At 42.3% G+C, this 21,963-nt stretch overlaps 1 protein-coding gene across 1 annotated transcript in view; it reads left to right on the top strand.

Moving 5' to 3' along the window:
* PAPPA2 (pappalysin 2) overlaps positions 1 to 21,963 on the top strand; it is an 888,990-nt gene that overhangs the window by 184,841 nt on the left and 682,186 nt on the right. Inside the window, exon 2 of the mRNA XM_078650337.1 lies at positions 19,213 to 20,275. Within this exon, the coding sequence (XP_078506463.1) occupies positions 19,213 to 20,275 (1,063 nt within the window). The remainder of the gene's footprint in view (positions 1 to 19,212; positions 20,276 to 21,963) is intronic.

Consider the following 21,963-nt stretch of genomic DNA (forward strand, 5'->3'; position numbering starts at 1 on the left):
TAACAATATCCCTACGTCTTGATAGTATTGCCACCCCCCTATTTCTAGATCCTTGTCTCGAGAAAGCTAATGTTACAAAACCCAGTTGTTCCAATAAATATATTTCAGATGCCATAATGTATGTTTCTTGTAAAAGTAAAAAGTCAACCCTCGTATTTTTTAACAAAAGAGATACCTTCTGCCTCTTCTGCCTATCATTCAGACTGCATATATTCCAAGTCATTATTTGTACAGCCATTAATAAACATCAAGAGCATATCCAAACCTTTTTTGCCATTTCAAATCAAATGCTTGTTTCAACAAATATAGCCTCCACCTTTTCTTATTGTTTATTTTCTTTTGATTTCTTTTCTTTTCCATATATAGTATTCCCGTACTGTGCCTCTTTCCCCCAAACCCTCCCCCCCCTGAGAGCCCCCCCGTCTATCCCTCCCCCCTACTGGCAAATAGGTCCGTAGGACCTATATGTGGCAACTGTGACCCCCCAAGGGTGACGCACTCTCTCTCCCATCTCCATTTCCCCTATACCACCCATAAAGCACACCACTATCCCCTTCATTACCCCCCTGCACTACCCTTCTTCATATGTTTTTTCCCCCCTTTCCCCCCCTCTGCCTCTTGAGTATATCAGTCTCGTAATCTTCTTTTCAGATTCCATTGTTTAAATTTTCTGGTTTCCGTGAGAAATCAAAGCCACTGTACCATCCTGAGTTCTGTTTTCTCTCAACCACACCAGATATTCTTGGGCCTTTATCTCCGAGTGAAATACTTTTTATTTGGTTTTTTTCCATCTTTGTTAATGGTTGGGACCATTGTCTTTCGAAACAGCCAGGAAGTGACATCACTTGGGACCCACCGGGTCCCAACACTAGAACGCTCATCAGGCGCCGCCATCATGTGGCACTAAGGGTGGCCGCCCACATAGGTGGCCCCCTACGGAGGCCCGGGGCAGCCTGTCAGGGAGTCTGTGACGTAGTCACAGTGTCTGCTGGGACAAGGAAACGCAGTACCGAGGCACGACATGGGGGACGGGTGGCAGCAGGTTAACTTTTTAATGTTTTTTTTATTATTATAGCCCCTCGTCCTCCCCTTCCCTGCACCCCTTCCTGCGCTCCCCTTCCATGCCTCACCACTTTTTGCACTGGATGCACTGCCAGAAAAGTCAAATAGAGCTAATCTATTATGACAATAAAATATATTGAATAAGCATACATTTCTGTCCTTCTTCATTACAGACAGAGAGGCAAGAGGGAGAGAAAAACAGAGGAGGTAACAGACAGAGAGTTGCTGGGTTTGTTAAGACGCTGTCTGGTAATTATCTAGTTTTTTTTTATTTGTTAATCGACTGGGTACCTTTTTTTAGATTTCATAAACTTATGTTTTACGCCTTTGAGTTTTTTTTTTGCTAGGCCCTTTGAGGGTAGATATGGGCGAACTTGTGTCAATACACCTAGTGATATGTTTTGTAAAACTTTGCAAAACTTTGCATTTTCAGGGAGTTTCCAAATGCAAAACATGCACTGGCAAAGGCAATAGGTCTGGATTGTATATGTTAATGTATGCAAACATGATTGCATGCTTCAGTTCGCATGGATTATCTCATTAAAGTCAGAAAAAGTATTCCAAAAACATTACAAATGCCTGTTGTGTTGAAAAAAAAGATTGATGTATAGAATCTATGCATTTAATATGCAAAGTAGTCCTTTATAAATTGCAATGGAAACCACTTCCTAGGAGGTAGCACTAGGCACCACCACAGCTATTAGCATACAGAGAGAGCTGAACACTCCACTGGCCTGATACAAGAAGTGCCTGACAACGTCTCAAGCAATGAGAGAAGAGGAATGACCCAAACGAGTCAAAGGGTAAAGAGAGACGGCAGACTCAATGTGTATTAGAAACTAGCAGCCCGTCCCGACGTTGTCCGGGAGCAATCAGGCTTCACATAGGCACCGCAGTTCTTATATCGCCGAGGGCCCCCCAGCGAGCCGGGCAGACTTACCGCCAAATCAGCAGGATCGCAGCGGGCGTGATGGGGCACGGGCCTCTAATGGTGCAGCCGTAGCCGATTAGGGATGTTAGGGGAGCCTCCAGAGTGTCCGGGCAGCCGCGCAGCTTGTCTCGTGCCGCCGCAGCTCTGATCTCCAATTCCGCCGACAGTGTCAGGGATCCTCGGTGGAAAGGTCCGGGCCTCACAGGCAGGGCGCCGGGCGGTGAGCGGGGTCCTCCCGCTCCCCGCGCATGAAGCAGCGCCAGTCACTCCAGGATTACGGCGGGACTCACCCCCGTCCGCGCTGTAAGGGATTGTCCGGACCCGCTCCAGGCGCCTCACCCGCACAGGCCGCCACTTCGCCCAGCAGCAAGCAGGGCCGAGGCAGTCCTCCCAGCAGGTCGCGATCTTCCTGCAGGCCCGCAGGAGAGGGGCGGTAGCACCTCAGCACCAGGGAGTCAAGCGGGTCGTCAATGGGCACGATCCGCAGAGCTGCACAGCCTCGGACACCCGGCCTCAGCATCCAGCAACCACGTTGTGCAGGTCAGTCCGGGCAGCACGATTCGCCGCCATTTCAGGAAGTGTGGCCAGGGAGTGCAAATGATGAATTGCCTACCGTAGGTGGCTCCGCGCTCCTGATGTTATCACCCACGTCGCGGCTGGCGCTACTTCCAAGGGACTACTTTTTTTTTAAGGTAAATATTTTAACGAACGTATATATTTGTTTTTTATATAGCCTATGTCCATCTGCAGACCCAGACAATTACAACGATGTATCGGGTGTTTGGATTGGCGCTGTGGTTCCCGAGTTTACCCGCCTCAAAGGTTCAAAGGGGCATATTACCAACGATGAGCGATATTTATCGCTAACGATGCTTAGCAACAAATTTTTTAACGCTATGCATCGCCGGAAATTATCGCAGAGATAACTTGCTATTAGCAAGGTTTATCTCAGAAGTGATAAAAATCCTCGCCCTAACTGCCAAATGAGAGATTATCGCTGGAAAACCAACGATAATCTCTCGAAGTTTGGCACTAGCTTGATGATAGGGGCTCACATACTTAGCCATGATATCCACCTTCCATAGGATATCATGGCTAAGTCAGGAAAATACCAGGTGTAAAAAAAGCAGTGCTAACCGCGGTCAGCGCTGCTTTTTTTATCACTAACAGGGTTAGCGAAATCCTTGATAATAGGAGAAATGTCGTTTAACAACATTTCTCCTATTATTTTTCTCTGGAATGCCCCCTTTGCATCTCATTAGAGATGCAAGGGGAAGCGTAGAGAAAAAGGGTGCTAACATGCGAATTTGCGTGTTAGCACCGTGTTGCTGATAGGGAGATAATTTTATCTCCGCTTTCTTGGCTTTTAAAGCCAAAATCCCTTGATAATATGCCCCAAAGTTCTCTCTTTATAATAGTAGTATAGATAATAGATCTTGACAACATTGGAGCAAAAAAGCATGGGAAAAATGTTATTTATTTTCGTGAGAAAAAAACAAGCACATTTTCCTTGTTTGCAGGTTTACAACTGTTTGCACTCCGATTCGTAGGCCATTGTTTGTTCAAAGTGAGAAGTGCATTAAATACCATGAAACATAAACATACATATTTAAAATATGCTACATTAAGTTAGGCGGCAGGTGTAAAGGGCTACACTTTTACGAAGGTTTTGACCCGAGGACTGTATGTGTGAACTCAGTTTGCAAGGTGATGAATGCCTGTGTTGGTGCTAGTATCTCCAGTGGCGGCTGCTCCCGATGCGAGGTGGTAGGGTAGGCGGGGAGGGGGGGGGGATAAATGTATAAATAAAAAAACAAAGCTTAACATTATTAAAAAAACAAATACATTACGATTTACCTGATGCTGCATCTACTCCATCTTGCTCCTCTGCCGATCCTCGACTGGCGCCCACTCCGCATACTCCCAGGGGCCAATCACAGCGCTTCTCTCATGCTGGGGAGAGAGGCGCTGGGATTAGTCTGGGTAACTTGGTTTGCCACTCCGACAGTGCCTGGGAGCCTGTGGCTTTTCTCCACCAGGCTGTGCAATGCAGTAGAGTGGAGAAATGTTAAATGTGCAAGATGGTTTGGCCAGCCCATCTTGGGCTGGCCAAATCGCTATGCGCACTTTGGAGTGCCCACAACTCCTCCTCTAGTATAGCCCTGTGACTCGGCTACCCAGCAGAGGCAGCGGTGAAAAAGAAAATGATAATAAAATTATTTTATTTTCATTCTATTTTTCACTGTTGCCTCTGCTGGGTAGCAGCAGTGGGTCAACGCTCCTCCGCCATAGTGGAGGAGCCTTCCCTGAGTATCTCTTTCTCTCCCAAGCTCCTTGTGTCTCCCTGTCCTTGTTGTAGTGAAGAGTGTACACAGGCTTTTGTAAGGTATTTTTATTAGGAGCAGATCATTGCATCTACCCAGGTGAAGCTCCAAGTAAGAATAATGGTCCCCTCACTTACATTAAGAATGCCCCCTGCCACCCGGGAGACACCAAGGCACGTGGAAGGCAAGTACTTTCTCCCCCTCAAATATAAGAACGAATACAACAGGAAAAAACAGCAATTAAAATATTTCAAATCATTACATAGCCTCACTTTAACATCTACAGTTAAGAATTCAATAAAAGCTCAAATATTAGGAAAAGTGTTAGAAACATGTCGACCTTTTTAATGGATTCTTATTACTTATTAGTGCAGAAGACCCCTAACCTCTCTTCCACTGCACGCCCGAGAATTTTATCTAGCCTGAACCCAGATTTAATAAATCCTTGTTTTCTGGCTATCCAAGCTTTTTAATTAATTTCCTTCTTTTTGGTCACTGATCACTACTGGTTTCACCAGTGGTTAACCTCCGGGAGGAGGAAGCACAACCACTAACCCAATGATGATGCTGCCACGTACCAATAAAGACGGAGAATCAAGATATACCGCCATTTAGCCCGGGCACGTGATTGAGGGTTTTTTATCGGTACCACCAGACGACAAATCAAAAACCCTGGTGACCCAGGAAAAGTGATCTGTTCCCCCCCTGATTTTTTTATCAAATTAATCGTGGCATTAAACCTGACTTGATGTCCAAGTTGAATGTTATATCACCTTTTAGAAAGTTGCCCCTCTGCTGCCCAGTTGGTCCAGTGGCCTTGCACAGTGGCTGGCCACCAGCCAGCCTTCTGCCCTCCTGAGGAGTAGTGTGAACAACTCCCACGCTCAGGAACAATTGAAGCCTGCTACAGGGAAAGGTGTTACCTCCCACTTGCAGGAAGCCACTCAGGGTTTTGGCCCAGAAGGCGAGCTTTAAAGGTGAAGCCGCCTTTGGTGGGCAAATGGCAATCACACTCCTGAAGCGCTTCCCCTTTTTTCAGGTAGACAGACTGTGGCGGGAACAGAGATGGGAAACCAGTGGCCATACCGGTTTTGTCATGGGTGTGTAGCCCACAGGTAGACACACCTCTAAGGTAGGCTACCAAGCTCCTACCATCCAAGGAAGAGTTCAGATATCTTGAGAGTTGGCAGAATAGTGCACTAACAGATTGCTAGATGCCACACAAAGCCGGAAGTCATCACAGGGCAGGAGGGAAACTGGTAGCCCATTTGCTAGAGACTGCAACAGCCCCCAGGGCACTTTCTGGCACCCTGAACTTCAGATTATGAATGAACTGGAAAAGGGCCAAAGAAGGACTTCCCTACAGACCCCTGGATCTGGCAAGATAGTCTTCACTGACTGCTAGCTTGCACCTGGCACACCGTTGGCCAGCAAGAGCATACTGTGCCTCTGGCTCCTGGCTCATGGAAAAATCACTCTTGAGCCCCAGACCAAAGAAGGAACTAAAAAGGTAAGTTGGATGGCCCCATGGAACCAGAAACAGGGCCATCAAAGCTGAAGAAGTCCACTCCAGCAAGTCAGTAGCCATATTCTTCTAATCACCGCTGACCACCGCTGGGCGACCCAAGAGACTGCTCGTCGATGGCCAAAAATCAGTCTGTCAGACTCAGGAGTGTCATCTGAGTCCAGATTGGTCACCAAAGAGGAACCCCAGCGTACACCAAAGGATACCACTGGACCTGCTGTGTATGGTGTTTGGCCTTCTACTGGCTCAAAGAGGACTTCCAGAGACAGTGACCCTTGTGACCAAATTTGTCCAACTTTACCTGTGAACCGAGGAATAACCACAATGACACCCCCGTCGATTGCACAGCACCCATAGCATCTGTCAGCATCCTGCATCCTCTACATCAGGACCATTCCATCGAAGTCTACAGTGGTCTTGCTGTAAATTGTGGAACTGGACTTGGGTCCAAATACTCCTTAGTGGGCCCCCCTGAACTTCTCCCACTTTTGACGCAACTCTTTCAAACTTTTCAGTTCTAATGCTTGTTTGCTCTTTGGACTAATAGCTAAGATTTATGCTTTACTTACAAATCTATATCTCCATAACCCTCCAGTGGATTTTGTTAATCTTGGTGTCTAAACATTCACAAAAATATAATCTAGTTTTTTAAATTGGTGTCAGATTTCTTTGATGTGTGTGACTTTCTTATGTTGTTGTTTGGTGCCTCTAAATGTTCAACACTAGTTTCTTTGTTTAAGCCTTGCTGCTCAAAGCCACAGTCTCCCAGGTTGAGACAAAGGTTTTGCAAATGAGCCTGACTGGACCCAAGACAGTGTTGCAAGTGTATTACACAGTAAGGTTGCACAACCATGCCATATAATACCCCACAATCTTACATGAACTTACTATGACCTTTCTTGGGCTTGAAGCAATCACCCACTTCCAACTTCACCTCTGTAACACCATGTTTACGTTCAGAATATTCCTTGAATACATCTTGAGCTTTTTTCATGTTAGTGATGACAACCGTAGGAGACCACTCCTTCTGGTGATTCCCAGACAGCCAAACATCATTATCCTTAGTGAAAGGCGCCTTGCTTCTCAATACTCTGAAGGGACTGTAACCATCCACAGTTGATGTAATTCTGAGCCCCCGTAGCAATTTATTGAGTTATTTTTCCCAAAACGTATCATTGTGTATAACTATGTGCACACTACCTATTATCACTCTGTTGAAACGTTCAACAATGCCATTACTGGCAGGATGATAAAGTGTGGTACGCTTATGTTTGACGCAATTCTGGATAGAAACTCTTTTAAACATTCAGACACAAATTGAGGCACATTATAACTAAATAGTGATTTAGGAATACCTTCTCTAAGAATAGTCTTGTGAAGGAAACAACAGAAGACCCATCCACCTTAGAATTTGAGTTTCTGGCCGCTTTGAGAACAAATCCAACAGTACATCCACACACTTGGGAATATCACTCCAATCCAAAATTGTTCCCAAAATGTCATTTTCCCAAGCTTCCCATGGACCTTCAGGAGGTTCTGCTGTTCCAAGTGGTGAACTGAAGACAACGCGTGACTTGGCACTGGCACAAGACTCACAATTCCTAAAATATCTTTACACTTCAGAGTCACTTCCAGGATACCAATTAGATCCTTTGATTCTGACCTTGGAGTCAATAACCCTGAGATGTCCCTCATGCATAATATTCATGATCCTTGATCTTAAAGAGGTTGGTGGTACTATTTTGCTGCCCCTAAGTAGGAATCATTGGCCATTAATGGAATGCCCATCCCTCAATTTCCAAAAAGGTTAGCAATCTTCATTAAGAGTATTCTTCCTAGGCCAATCCTCAAGATTATACTGCCTGACTTTACTTTACTTTACAAATGTGACTTTGCTTAACACCCCATCACTTACATATCCTGTCTTCCAATCTTCTTCTGGAATCGTGTACGCCACATTCACATCCACAACAGCCACACAATAATCATCCAATTCACCATGAACAAATTCCTTCATAGATAAAGGAGGCCTATAGAAGAAATGTGTCACCTTGTTTTGTTTACCTGGAAGATATTCACTTCATAATTATAGTCCAACAAACTCAGGGATATTCTCCATCGCCCAGACACAGGCCAATATCTCTCTCTCTATTATGGAATACTTTTCCTCTGAAGATGAAAATGAACGGGAAGCTGAAGTGTTTTCTTGACCATCTCTGTACCATTGTAACAACACCATCCCAAGTCCTTTCCCAGTCGCATAAGTCATAATAACAGAATAAGCTTAAGGGTTAAACCCTTGAAGAAGGATTTTCTGAAATATATCATTCTTTATTAAGGAAAACTCCTCTTGCAAACTGTCACTTTTTACTAATTCTATGCCATCCTTTAACAGTTGCATTAAAACATAAGTTTTACAGCAAATTTCTTCACAAATTTGTATCAAATTCAGAAAATGCCAGGAAGGATCTGACTTCCTCCATCAAGAATGGTGAAGACGCAACCATGATTGAATTCAAGATTTCCTTCTGAGGTATGATACCAGTGTCATTCACTTCATGACCTAGATAGGTTACAGACCTTACTACTAATTTGAATTTCTTGAACTCAGAAGTCAGTCTATTGCGTTTATGAATATTGAGTACTTTCCTCAACTAAGAATCATGCTAAACCTTATTCTTACCCATTACCAATATGTCTTTTTGGAAATAGATGACCCCATAGATGTCTTTAAACAATCTATGCCTCAGCCTTTGAAAAACCGCAGCAGGTAATGCCAAGTCAAACGACATTCTCACAAATTTGTAGCATCCAAATGATGTAATAAAAGCAGTAGAATCCCTGCTATCATGCTGAAGAGGAACTTGGTGATAAAAAGAAGATCGATTGACGGAAGAAAACCACTTGATACCCTTTGTTTGTTTAATTCATTAATCATCTGCAAAGGAAAAATGGCAACTTTGATGTTCTTATTAAGATCTCGCAGGTCTATACACAATTTTATTTTGTGAACTACTGCTAACGGAGTCAACCACTCCTTGGCATTGACTGGTTCAATTATGCCTTTAGTAATCAGTTTATTTAGTTCTTCCGAAACGTCCTCTCTAATGCTGAAGAGTATTTTCCTCAGCTTATGACAAACAAGCTCTGCATCATTCTTAACATCAATTCTGTGAGTGAATCCACTGAGTTTCTCAACTGTTCTAGAAAATACCTCTGGAAACCCCTTCTGCATGAGAGTAAACACTCTCTTCCTATTATCTTCTGCCAATAATACTTGTTCCATGCTATTTGGATTTAGGATAAGACCCAATGCTCTTTCATCTATCTACCCAAGTACTGAAGGTCCCCTTTCAGCTTGATATAATTTACCAGGAGCCCTCTCGTTCTGGAACTCAAACGATAATAAGCTGTAACCAAGTAAAGGTACGATCTCCCCTGCAAAGCTTTCTAAAAGAACATCAAGAGGGAACAGATCTCTTCCTAATATCTCAACAAACGTATCCTCTTAAACAATTTTGTCTGCAATGATGAACAAGATCCAGAATCAGCAACTATCTGGACATCCACACAACTAATTCTCATCTGGCAAAGATGTTTGCTCTTAGAAGTTGTCACCAAAAACACAATAATGTAATTTACGCATAACACTCCTTTACAGAATTTGCATATTCTTTACTTGAAGACGGTGTACCCAATTTTTCATTATACTCTTCACAGAATCGCATTTTATGCTGCATACTCTAGTGAAAGGTCCCACTATTACACTATGAACATTTCGCCTTGATTGCTGGACAGGTTTTACTTGCAGCCAGATGTTCCTCACTACCACATCTAAAACATCAACAAAAATAAATCCCTCACAAGTGGAAGTTGTAGGCTTATAATGAGTGCTTTTGTGAGAATTCTGTGTAACCTTTGAGTCAATCTTAGATGAGCTACTTGGTGAAATCATGCAAATAGTTTCATTATTTGTGGAGATGAGGATTTTACAGCAGCTCTGGTACATCTTTTCAACAATTTTGTTTTCTTAGCCAACAAAATGATGTCCTTGGGGCTGGATTCCCAAATCACTCACAGCCTCTCCAGTAAATTAATGTCATTGGTGTGTATTATGATTTGGTCCCTTATTAGCTCATCATGTAATGCCCCAAAATTGCATGTAATGGGCAATTTTAGGGCTGCAACATAGTCATCTATCTTCGCATCAGTGTCTTGCTAACTCTAGAAGAAATTATAAAGATCAATTGCTGTGCACATAGTAGGCTGAAAGTAATTACCCAAGTTGTCTAATGCATTCTTGAATACATCATCTTCCTCCTGAGATCTAACTTTCATATCCATTTGTCCATAAACTCTTACCCCCACATGCATCAACCTATTTAGGAAGTGCAAACGGTGCGAATCGGTAAATTCGTCCGTTTGCACTTCCTAAATACGTTTTTGGGATGCATGAAACAGATTGTCAAAATTCGCTATTTTTTGCATTTCTTAAAAATGCAAATGCAATTAAGGAATCGCATTTGTGCGATTCCTTAAATGCAATGCATAATTTTTTTTAAAAATTGCGAATTTTGAAATAGGAAGTGCAAATTAACACGAGGTTGACCCTCGTGTTAATTTGCGCAAATTTTTAAAAAAGCAAAAAAATGCATTTTTTAAACTTGCATGTTACAGACACACATGTCCTTAGGACATGTGTGTGTGAAACATGCACTTTAAAATACATTTCAGGGGTGCAGGGGGGGGTCCTTTGGGCCCCCCTCTGCACCCTTGCAATGCATCAACAAATTGCAAGTGCAAAAAAAAAAATGCAAAACGGCATTGATTCCTATGGGCCTCTAGGCCCATAGGAATCAATGTATTGCCATTCCTTAATTGCGATTCGCAATTAAGGAATCGCAATTTCCGAAAATTAAGAAATCCTAAAAACTTTTAGGATTTCTTGATGCATAGGATTTTGCATTTCCTAAATAGCGATTCCTTAATTTTCACTATTTAGGAAATGCAAAATCCTAGATTGATGCATGTGGCAGATAATCCTTTAGGCCCAAGAGACTGTGAAGTAAAAAATGATTTTTCCTTGCTGGAGAAAACTACTCCAAAATGTCATCTTCTATGGTAGATATATAATTCAAGAATTATTCTTTCCGATTAACCGTTTTCGTGGGGGCTCGCTAGGAGTAAATAAGAATGCCTGTGGAGGTGTCAAGCTAAAGGTCTGGGCGTCTGCACACATATTAGTAAATCCAGAGATACCTGTATTGCTATAAGAACTGAAACAAAATATAACCAGACATGCACACAAATGGTCACCCTAGTATTTGTGGTGTCTCCACTCCAACATTACTTTGCAGAAGTCACTACAAGCACTGCGTAGCATAGAGTGCCACCAACTCTCCAATTGATGTTTTGCAATAGCGTCCAATCCAATATGGCTGATTGATGTGCGGCATTCCCAGTGCCTAATACGTTAACACACAGAGTTGCTACATCAGCCATTGTCTCTGTGTCTAATGCGAGAGTGTTGCTAGGTACTAGGAGCTAGCTTGTGTTACATGCCAAGTTCTGGGTGTGGCATCATACGCGCTTTAACAAATGTGTGTGCGTTGCTAGGCACTCCAAGCTGGCTAGTGTCACATGTTGAGTTCTGCATTTGGAGTCTCAAGAAATGCGCTGCCTGCATTGCCCCCACCACAATCGCCAACCAATGAATCTGCATGGCTTTAATGATAAAGCTGAGTCCGCTGGCATGAGAGTCTCACTGCTGGTCTCTGACATGTACTCTCTTTACGTTTGGTCCGCCTCCAGTTTGCTCAACTCTGTGCCATTGTCCGCGTCTCCTGTCCAAGTGTCCATGTCTCCATGTACCAGTGCCCATTCCCATATCTCTCTGTCCCATTATCCCTGAACATGTGTTCGTGTCTCAGTGTCTGTGCATTTGTCTTAGTGTCTGTCTCGTTCTGTCTTTGTTCCTGTCATAGTGGTCATCATTGTCGTAGTAAATGGTTTGTCATTAATGACCTCATAGCTGCCAAGTTTCCCAGGGCCAAGGGTGATGTGCTGCTCTAGTCCAGGTTTTTCCTCTGAATTTAGAGACTTGTAGTCCTGTTTTATATTGGAATAAACAAGACTACTGCTTTACAGTTTTTTATGCTCATTGATGCTTCACTCATATGCCTCCTCGAATTATTGCTTGAATTTTTTCCCTTAATCAATTAATTGCTGTATTTTACTCCGATGCATTTTCATGCTATCTCCATTGCTCTGGTTTTTCTTCCCCTCCCCCACTTCTTTCCTTTTCTTCAATAAAATTCAAACTTAAAAAAAAAAAGTCACAGAATTCATTTAATAGCCTGAACTGGAGCAGTTTATCGTGCATGGACTTGGGTTACTTGGCAGGGCTGTAACTTTCCATTTCCTATTTTTCACTTATTTTTTTAAAACGTACTGACTGAACCGGATGTAACCGAAAATGATCATCTCATACGTAGCACTTATATCAGTGAGGTTTATTCTCCCTCACTGCTGTATTCACTTATATAACTACCATATGTGCCCTTCTGCCCTTTTTCTGTTTTCACTGATATGGGAGATTTGAATATATCTATCATGTCTCCACTCTCACTTTTATATTCAATTTATAATGCAGAGATAATTAACCATATCTATGGTCTCTATCATATGTCATCTCTCCCTATTCTGCTGTAGGTATTCTATTTGCAGTTAGCTCTTTTTACACACAGAATTATTTACATGTCTTTTCCCTATATTCTGCCTCCTCCTATATAGTATTTATTTTCAGTTACTTTTTGCTGTGTCTCTGACGTTTTAATAAACATAAACAACAGACTGGTCCCAAAATCTCCGGAAGGGTCAAGGTCACCTCAACAATGGAGTCTAATTGGAAACTTTCCTAAGTTTAGTTGACTCCACAGTAGACTCCACAGTAGACTGGTCTTGTTTTTACCCTTCCACCTTCTTCCTCAATCTCCCACTACATTGGGTTCCTAGCTTCAGCCATTGGCGAGCTAACATTAGACGCAGCCGTCCACCCATAGATGGTATGTAGCTTCATGAGGGGTGATTCACTCATGGATGTCAATTGAAATTAGCCAGACATAGTACCTACTGTAACTAGGGCAAATTTCTACCCCGTTGGTTTGACCATTCTTTACGATGTATAACATCCTGCTAGTATTGTTGCCTGCTTGCATCTTACAAAAAGTAGTTTGTTCTGGATATAACAGATTGGGCTTCACCAAGTTCAGTCATATAGCCAATATTTCAGTTAATATCTTCACATCCGTGTAGGGAAAAATTAACACTGTTGGCTTGTGCTTTGTTTACTCATCACTGCTCGGTCATTAATATAGTAATCATCCCTGCATTTTTTTAAATAATTATTGTTAGTGTGTCTGGTAGATGAAGGCAGAACTTCTTATCGAAAATTACGGCAAATTTATTCAGATTTGTCGCCTTAGTGGTTTTCATAGTTCCTGTGCCTTTTACTCAGAGCTGCCTGGAGAGAGGGAATCTGGGAATCTTTGTATTGGACTCCACCGGCATAATTTGTGAAAAGTCAAAAACAGCGATGCAGCACTTTTCATTGTGCCATCCTTGTGACACCATGCATGTGCCATATTTAAACTATGGTGCTCTATGTCACAAGGATTGGACAGATACGCCTGCAATCCTGATTTATCTGGTGGCTCAGTAATGATGCATTGCTAAAGTGTATCAGAAAACGTACGCAACTCCAGGAATGTGTCATTAGACATGGGCGAGTCCCATGTGAAAGACCCTGTGTCACTCCATACGCCTGCCTGAAGCAGGCGTAAGGTTTGTGTTGCAGTCAAGTCGTAGGAGTGGCGCAGTGAAATCACATAGATTTCCCTGTGCCACTTCTACAAGGCTTTTTTATGTGGGAATGCCCACCCTGCATACATTATACCTGACAGTGGTATAATGTAGTGCAGGGCTTTACAAAGTGACACATCTGCCTAGATGTGTCACTTTGTAAATAGGGCACAGTGTGGCGCATTGTTTATGCCACACCGTTTTTAAGGGCCTTATGTACTTTTTTTTTTAATCTCGCCTGTTCCCTTATGATGTAGCAACTAAACTGGCCATACCAGCAGGTGGTGACAAACATTGTCTTTTGTCTTCACCAAGAACAATATTTTTCTGTTTACAAGGAGAGAATCAGAGTGGACCCGCAAAAACTTCTTTACCTGGGCCCCACAAAAGTTTCTGACATGCCTGATGTGAGTTCCTCTTTGTCCATTATTGGAGCTACCAGGATTGTCCTCTGCTTTTCTGTAAGTCTTACTTGTCTTTTGTCTATTATCACAGCTAGGTTTAGGTGATGCACTACCCTTCTATTCCATATATTTTTGCACTGTGTTAATATTCTCCCTCGCTGCATTAGTGATTATTTTTGCTTTGTTAAAGATATCAGTCATAAGATTGGCAGATCACTTACATTTTTTTCATATACATAATTTATTAGATTTTATAAACAATCAAATACATACATTCAATCAAACAGAAATATAGTTCCAATTTAATAAGACACATTACCATAGTCTTTTGAAATCACAGAACCATTCAACAAAGGAAAATATATGTTCATCATACTATATCAAAAAGTTTTCCCAAATCTTCTTGAAGCAACTAAGGGCCAGATTTGACATTGCATCACACAAGGCAGCATAAGGAAATGCAAGGGTTTCAGTGAGATTTTACTAAGCCACTCAGGGCCACCTTGCATGGCTGTGTCTGGCTTTAGTAAACATAGAGTAACGCAAGGCAGGCCAAGTCACTCCCTTGCAGTACTCTGCGCCGGGAAGGCGTTACATGGGTGGAGAGCAGGTGTTCCCACGCATCCACTCATGCTTGTTAACCCTTTCCTAGATTTATGAAGAGTAGTAAACCAGGGAATGTGTCAAAATTGTGCACTTTCCCAATAGAGGTGCCGCACAGAGACATATCTCCTCATTTGTTTCCTCTTTCTAAGTGTGGGGCATTCTTCAACACACATAGAAAGAGAAAAAAAGCTACTAAGCATTGTTTTGCACAGGAAGGTGGCCCTTCCTGCACCAAAACAATTCTTTCCATAATGCAGGCACCCTCGCACCAGGGTTCAAGGGTGCCAGTTGGCATTAGGCAGCACTCAGAGAGAGCAGGAATGTGCCATATATTAGTAAAATTCCTTACCTCTCCATTTCACGTAGTGCATCACATTATCTTGCTGCGTTGCTTTGCCTAAAACGTTTGGTAATCTGTCCCAAAATCAATTTCTCGCCATTCTAGCCCTATTGTGAATTCAATAACCCAGTAGTCATCCTCAACACCACTCTCATAGTGCCATTTATACACACTGTTTTTTGTAGTTACTACAATAAATCTTTTCACCCATAAAATAGTACCACTACTCAATATTTCAATCTTAGGATTTGTATTAAAGATATCTTTACAGGAGAGGTGCAAATCACAATTTTCTCTCATTAAAATGTATTTAAGTATGTTCTTACAAAAAGTCTTCTCTGTATCAAAGTGTACCAACACATTTTAATAATCACCTACTTCTCACAGTTTCAGCATGAGCCTAAATTCAACCATTGTAACTTCTCATTTTCAGCAGAGCCCAATCAATCGGAAATAAATCTTTCACTGAGACAGCTTAAGCTGTCTCTCTACAATGGTCTTTGTGAAGGGTTGCCAAAGGTCTGGGAGACAGTCAGAAAGCATCAATTAGATTAAGTGGGTTTTAAGTTTCTGCTTGAAATTGCTGCAGGTAGCCTCTGGGGCAAGAATTATCAAGGGCTTGCGAGTTGTATTGCCCTTGGTTCAAGCCAGGTGATGCAAACCCTTAAATCACATTTACTATTCCACCTTGGGTGGTTCTGCGTGGCATAGCAAATTTGGAGTAATGCAAGGCAGAACAAGTCTCTCTGTTGGAGAAGGCGTTCCAAAGGTTGAGGGCGGGTGTTCCTATGCATCCAGTCATGGTTTCTGGCACATTGCCAGATTTGCTAAGACTAGCAAAACGGTGAATTTTGTCAAAATGCTACTCCTTCCCAAATGAGGTATAACAAGGAGAAATATGTTTATTTCTCCTCTTTATTTTCTCTTTCCACATAGAAAGAGTAAAATTCCCCTGAGGATTGTTTTTGTACCGAAAGATGTCCCTTCCTGCACAAAAACAATCTTGCTCGTAACACAGACACCCTTGCACCATGGTGGAAAGTTGCCGGCATTGGCGGTTGGCAGCTACAAGTGCACCAGCGCAGAGTGAGCAGGAATGCACCATATGTAAGTAATTATGGCACATTCCTGCTCTCTCCATTTGATGCAGAGCAACGCAGAAAGTTGTCTTGCTGCATTGCGAGAATTGTTTATGAATCAGGCGCTGGGTGAATTTTAAAAGATATGCCCTCTCTTTATCTGAAAATTTTGAGGTCTCATGGAGAACAAGGGCCTGAATTATTAAAGGTTTGTATTGCCCTTGTGTCACCCAAGGTGGCACAAAGACAATGGAAGCCCATAAATGAGATTTACTTTGCGTAGCTCTGCATGGTATAGTAAATCTGAAATAACTTAACCCAAGGTTTTTGGAGCATTTCCAGATTTACTAACACTAGTACACCTTGGAATGAATCAAAATGGTACACCTTTTAAGAGGGGGCAGTGGGAAGGGCTAACAAGGAGAAATATGTTTATTTCCCCTTGTATTTTGCTTCTTTCTACATATGGTACACATTCTGCAGCTCACATAGGAAGAGGAAAATGCCTCAGAGGATTGTTTTTGTTTAGGAAAGTGTCTCTCTCTGTACAAAAACAATCCTGGCTGTAACACAGGCACCCTTGCACCATGGTGCAAGGGTGCCTGCATAGCAAGTTGTCTTGCTGCGTTTCACCATTTGTTAAAAAATCTGCCCCCAAGTGTTTGGCACTAGGAGAGAAATGCTCATTGGTGGTTGATAATTAGCGATCCTGACTTCCGTTGGCATGATGCACTTCTCTTTGTATTTGAACATATTTTTGTACCCTAGTGATCCAGTGAAGAGCTTGTCTGGCTTGATGCGTGCTAGAACGATGAGCTTGTCTGATACGTGATGCCTTCAATGAAGTCCGAAGGTTAAGTGCACTCCAGCGTTTTGGTCCTTTCCAGGGTTCAATTCCCGACGCGGCAGGGTCTTGAGCTCATAATGTCCACGGACTTGATAATTCTCGCCTCGGTGCCTACTTGAATCGTGGGTTCACACTCTGCAACTCTGGGCAATAGCTTGCTTAATCTCCACTACGGCCCCACTGCGATGGGATGCCTGGTCTTCACCTTGGGGATGCCCAATAGGGGTAATCTCGCAAGGAAAGACCAGGACGGGTTCCCAAAGCAAGCGCCTTGAGACCTTACGGTGATAAGGCGCTATGCAAGAGCGTATGATTATACAAGAGCGTATGATTATGGCTGAAGTGGGCTGACCCATTGCCCCATGCTGTATGCTGTAGTGGGTGAACGAAAAATGTGATTGATACACTAACAGACCAACAGATGAAGATTCTGGTTGAAAGCCCCTGTAATTAAATATATTATATGCATCATTTTAAAATGTATTGGCTAATGCCAGACTGTTAAACAAAAGGCAACTCCTGCACTGTCGTCTGTTGACAGAGTAGCAAAGTACTGGCAGGGAATTTTTAGAATTACAAAACTAGGAGAAGGCAAAGCATATCCTTCATATATCTCAAACTGGACTTTCTAAGAATTAAGCAACAATAATCAGGGGTTTTGTGTTTTCTGGCTGGATAACCTTTGCATTGTAAAAAGACAAATCTGCCATTATATAGTGTGTGTATATCATTCAAGGCAGAGCCTTTGTCAACATACAGAGATCATTTTTATTTTTCAAATTATGCTACTTAGGAGTCCCAGAGGAGCTCTTGAGAAGCACAACTTTGCCTTACACCACACTTACCTTTATCGCATACAGAAATAAACCTTTAAGATAAGATTTCCTTCTTACGGTGGAGTGAAGCAAGGTTGCCTATTGGCTCCTTTGTTCTTTAGTATATTTTATTCCTATATCTTCAGAGTGTCCTACTGAATGTGAAGGGCTTCCTTCCTAAGACTGGAAGCACACACATACCCGCACTTTGTGACACAGATGATGTGTTATTATGTAGATACATTCCTGTTGTATAGCAGTGTTTTATCCAAAATCTTGAGTTGTACTGTGAACCCAACTAGAAACCAGGATAAGACTTGCAAAATGGACGATAAATATTCTTAGGTACTACAACAGTGAGTATAATTAACTCGAATGCAGATATTTTGAAAATCGCCAAAACAATAATGTTTAAAACTATTCAGGGAGGGTTACTGACTTTTAGAAATAACATGACAAATATCACGATTGATACCTGAGAAGAGTAAAGAATTTATATGTGTTTTCACATGAGCCTACTGCCCCTCTAAGATTTATCGGACAGATAGTGTGGTATTACTGTGGGCTGCCATTGGTGCAGGCTATGGAATAGTGAAACAGAGCCTGCAGAAAATGATTTTCTAAATTATAATGAAGGGAAAAATAAAATTAGACTACTACTTCTTTACTTAAATAATTCTCATTTATGGAGCACACTAATGCGATGACTTTTCTTCATTTGGTTATAGTAATAAATGTTATCAGTGTAACTGTTTTTGATTGTTGTTCTAATTCAACTGCAAATAATATATGATTTTTAATGCGTGGCAAAGCATGTGAAAATTGGAATTAATGCAAATGTCATCTGTTTATCCAAAGTGTTTTAATTCGCAAACCTAAACAATATATTTATTTAATGGAATTGTAACAGGGTCGGTGCTTTCATCAATTTTGGGGATCAGTTCAACAAATTTCAATGAACTGGAGTTTTCTAATGTGATGTGAGGCTATGGTCTGAGCCAGCATTGGCTCTGGAGCAGTCCAAGGCTGGGCAGTTGCCTTGTACATCCAAAAGAAATGGGCAGATGGGCCCACATACAAACAAGTCTCCTTCTGTATCCTATGGGAGTGGTTTAGGGGGCAGAATGCCACTTTACCCTTTTAGTTTCATGAGTTTCTTGAAAGGGTGATAACACCTCCACTACACCACTACAAACCTCACCATTTATTGAATATTATTTCATGACTATGCAAGAGCCTGCCTTGGTCCTAAGGAGTTGAGGAAATGGAATTGTGCCATGGGCATTTCAGAGAGGGTACTGTTGTGTGACTTTGTTGTAGGATCAGTCTAGTCTTGCCTGTGCCTCACTGTGTAATGTGAAGATGTTATCCTGCCAAGTACGTAACTCCTTTTGCCTAACTTTTCTTTCTCCTATCCAGGCTTGTTTGACAACTGCTCCCATGTGGCCAACAGTAAAGGATGGACCCTAGGAATCCTCTCACCCGAGCACACTGGAAAGAAGGATGCCCGCTTTTTTTTTACTATCCGCACAGACAGGGCCAGGATGAGCACCACTGTGTCTGGACACCAGAATTACAGACCAGGCACATGGACACACCTGGCAGCCTCATACGATGGTCAGCAGATTACTCTTTATGTGGATGGTATACGGGTAGCCAGCCACAGCGGACAGTCAGGTGCCCTCCATAGTCCTTTTATGGATTGCTGTCGTACCCTAATACTTGGTGGCGACAATTCCGAAAGTCGGCATGCCTTCCGCGGTCACCTTGGCTCTCTAGTGCTGTGGGGCCAGGCCCTTTCACAGGAAACCCTACAACAAAGATATATTCATAGGGTGGTGAAGGACTGTGCAGAAGTCATGTTCAAAGCCAGCTTTGCCCACTTAGAGAAGCAATGGGCACCTTTTCAGGATAGTGTATACCCCCTAGTGGAACTCTTACCAGTGCCAAAGGTGGATATTGTTTCTCAACTGATGCCCCCACCTTGTGGACAGACAGTGTGTGACAATCTTGAGCTTATTTCCAACTACAACAGCTACTGGCCTCTCCGTATTGAGAAGCTTGTTCGTTATCGCGTGGTCAACGTGTGTGAAGATGATGGGAGCAACCCAACCATATCCCTTGAGCAGATCACCCGCCAGCACAAGGCACTCCTTGAGGCCTTTACTCGCTACAACATCAGCTGGCAGCTCTCCATTCAGGAGGTGCGCAATTCCTCCCTACGCCGTCGTATCATACTGGCTAGCTGTGAGTCTGGGAAGATAGGCAATGAACACTGTGACCCTGAGTGCGAACACCCACTGACAGGATACGATGGTGGTGACTGTCGCTTCCATGGGCGATGCTTCTCTTGGAAGAAGCGTGATGGAATTTGCCACCCAGAGTGCAACAACATGCTGGACAACTTTGATGACGGCGATTGCTGTGACCCTGAAGTTACAGATGTTAGGAAGACCTGTTTTGATCCTGACTCACCAGAAAGGTAGGAATGTGGTATAATGCCCCATGTCTTCTGTTTTATTTCAGCCATGAAGGTATCTCTCTTATCCCACAGGATTCTCATGGGGCAAAATAAGAAAGGTGGAAAGATACTTTGATCAAATTGTCTTACTGTAGATTGTTGGTTAGCAGTGTCATGAAGGCAGCAACATGAACAGAAAGAAACAGGGCTCCTAGAGAGTTTATTTATTTATTTAATTAGTGAGCAAGTTCTATATTAGGTCTATTTGAATAGCACTTCTGGTACCTTGTGGTAATAGGGCAATCTACATGAACTCTAATGTATAATCAGAAGCGATTCATTTCTCTATAGCTTGGAATTGTCAAAGAAAAAGAGAAGGATACTTGCTGGAGTTTTCACTTGTTACCCTTTCCCTTACTCACTAATAGACTACAAATCCAACTCTTAGAACCCCTAAAAATAATGTTATTGCACTATTTCTCCACCTTCCAGTAGCATGAGAACTGACAGTGTCATGTGTCACAATGATGCAGAACTTCCACTTCAACATGAGGTTGAAATTCACACACAAAGCGGAATGATTGATTGTGTCTTCATAGTTCCCTTAAGTAACTATAACTCATGCCCTAAGGTAACTATAACTCACACCCTCACCATGCACTGCAAATTGCCCCACATATTAGATCACTCATGACACCTTCTGTGAAATCATTGATAATGTCTCTGCGCTTGGCAGGGCTGAGAGTTATAGTTATCTTAGGGCACGTGTTATAGTACTTGAGATAACTGTAACTATAACTGGTGAATTTCAGTTGTTTTTAGAGTTTAAAATGTTACATTGTTAATGAATATTTCACCTAACTATAACTTTACTTCAACCTTTGATTTTTTCAGTGAATATAGATACATATATATATATATATCCAAGCTCAGCAACTCCGTTTAATTCTCCAAACGTTTTAATCCGGCAACAAAGCAGACGCGTTTCGGACGTCTAGTCCTTCGTCAGTGAAACACTGACGAAGGACTAGACGTCCGAAACGCGTCTGTTTTGTTGCCGGATTAAAACGTTTTGATCACCCACCATGGAGTGCTTGTACTTTGTTTGGAGAATTAAACGGAGTTGCTGAGCTTGGATTTAGACACGCGGTACCGGCGTGTGCAAGCACCCGCCCACGAGTGCCCTGGGATTGTTTGGTACCTTGGAGCTTGGATATATATATATATATATACATATATATACATATATATATATATATATATATATATATATATATATATATATATTCACTGAAAAAACAGAGGTTACAGGGACGTATAGTTAGACTCATATTTCGCATGCACAAAACCATGAAATTCCGCAGGCATAGTTACCTGATCTAATTATAACTTAGGCCCCCCGCAATGCACTGCTTATGACCTCACCTATTGCATAGCGTTTTAGGACCCTTGTGTAATTTTCCAGATTCATGCCCTTATATAGGTATAATTCAGATTACTCTTATGTAACCATATTTAGACATAACCCATCCAGTCCAAATACAGGCTACTTCCACTAGTTCCAAAAAGCCACAATGATTTCTTGGAAAACTCGGCTTCAGCAGTCAGGGACATCCCCTTTCTTGAATATTGATTTGTCCTAGAAATCATGGCGTTTTCAAAGAACTACCATTCCCTTGGGGTTCTTTGGTGACGTTATTATGTCCGAC

The sequence above is a fragment of the Lissotriton helveticus genome, chromosome 1_1, assembly GCF_964261635.1.
Source record: "Lissotriton helveticus chromosome 1_1, aLisHel1.1, whole genome shotgun sequence".
Lineage (NCBI taxonomy): Eukaryota > Metazoa > Chordata > Amphibia > Caudata > Salamandridae > Lissotriton > Lissotriton helveticus.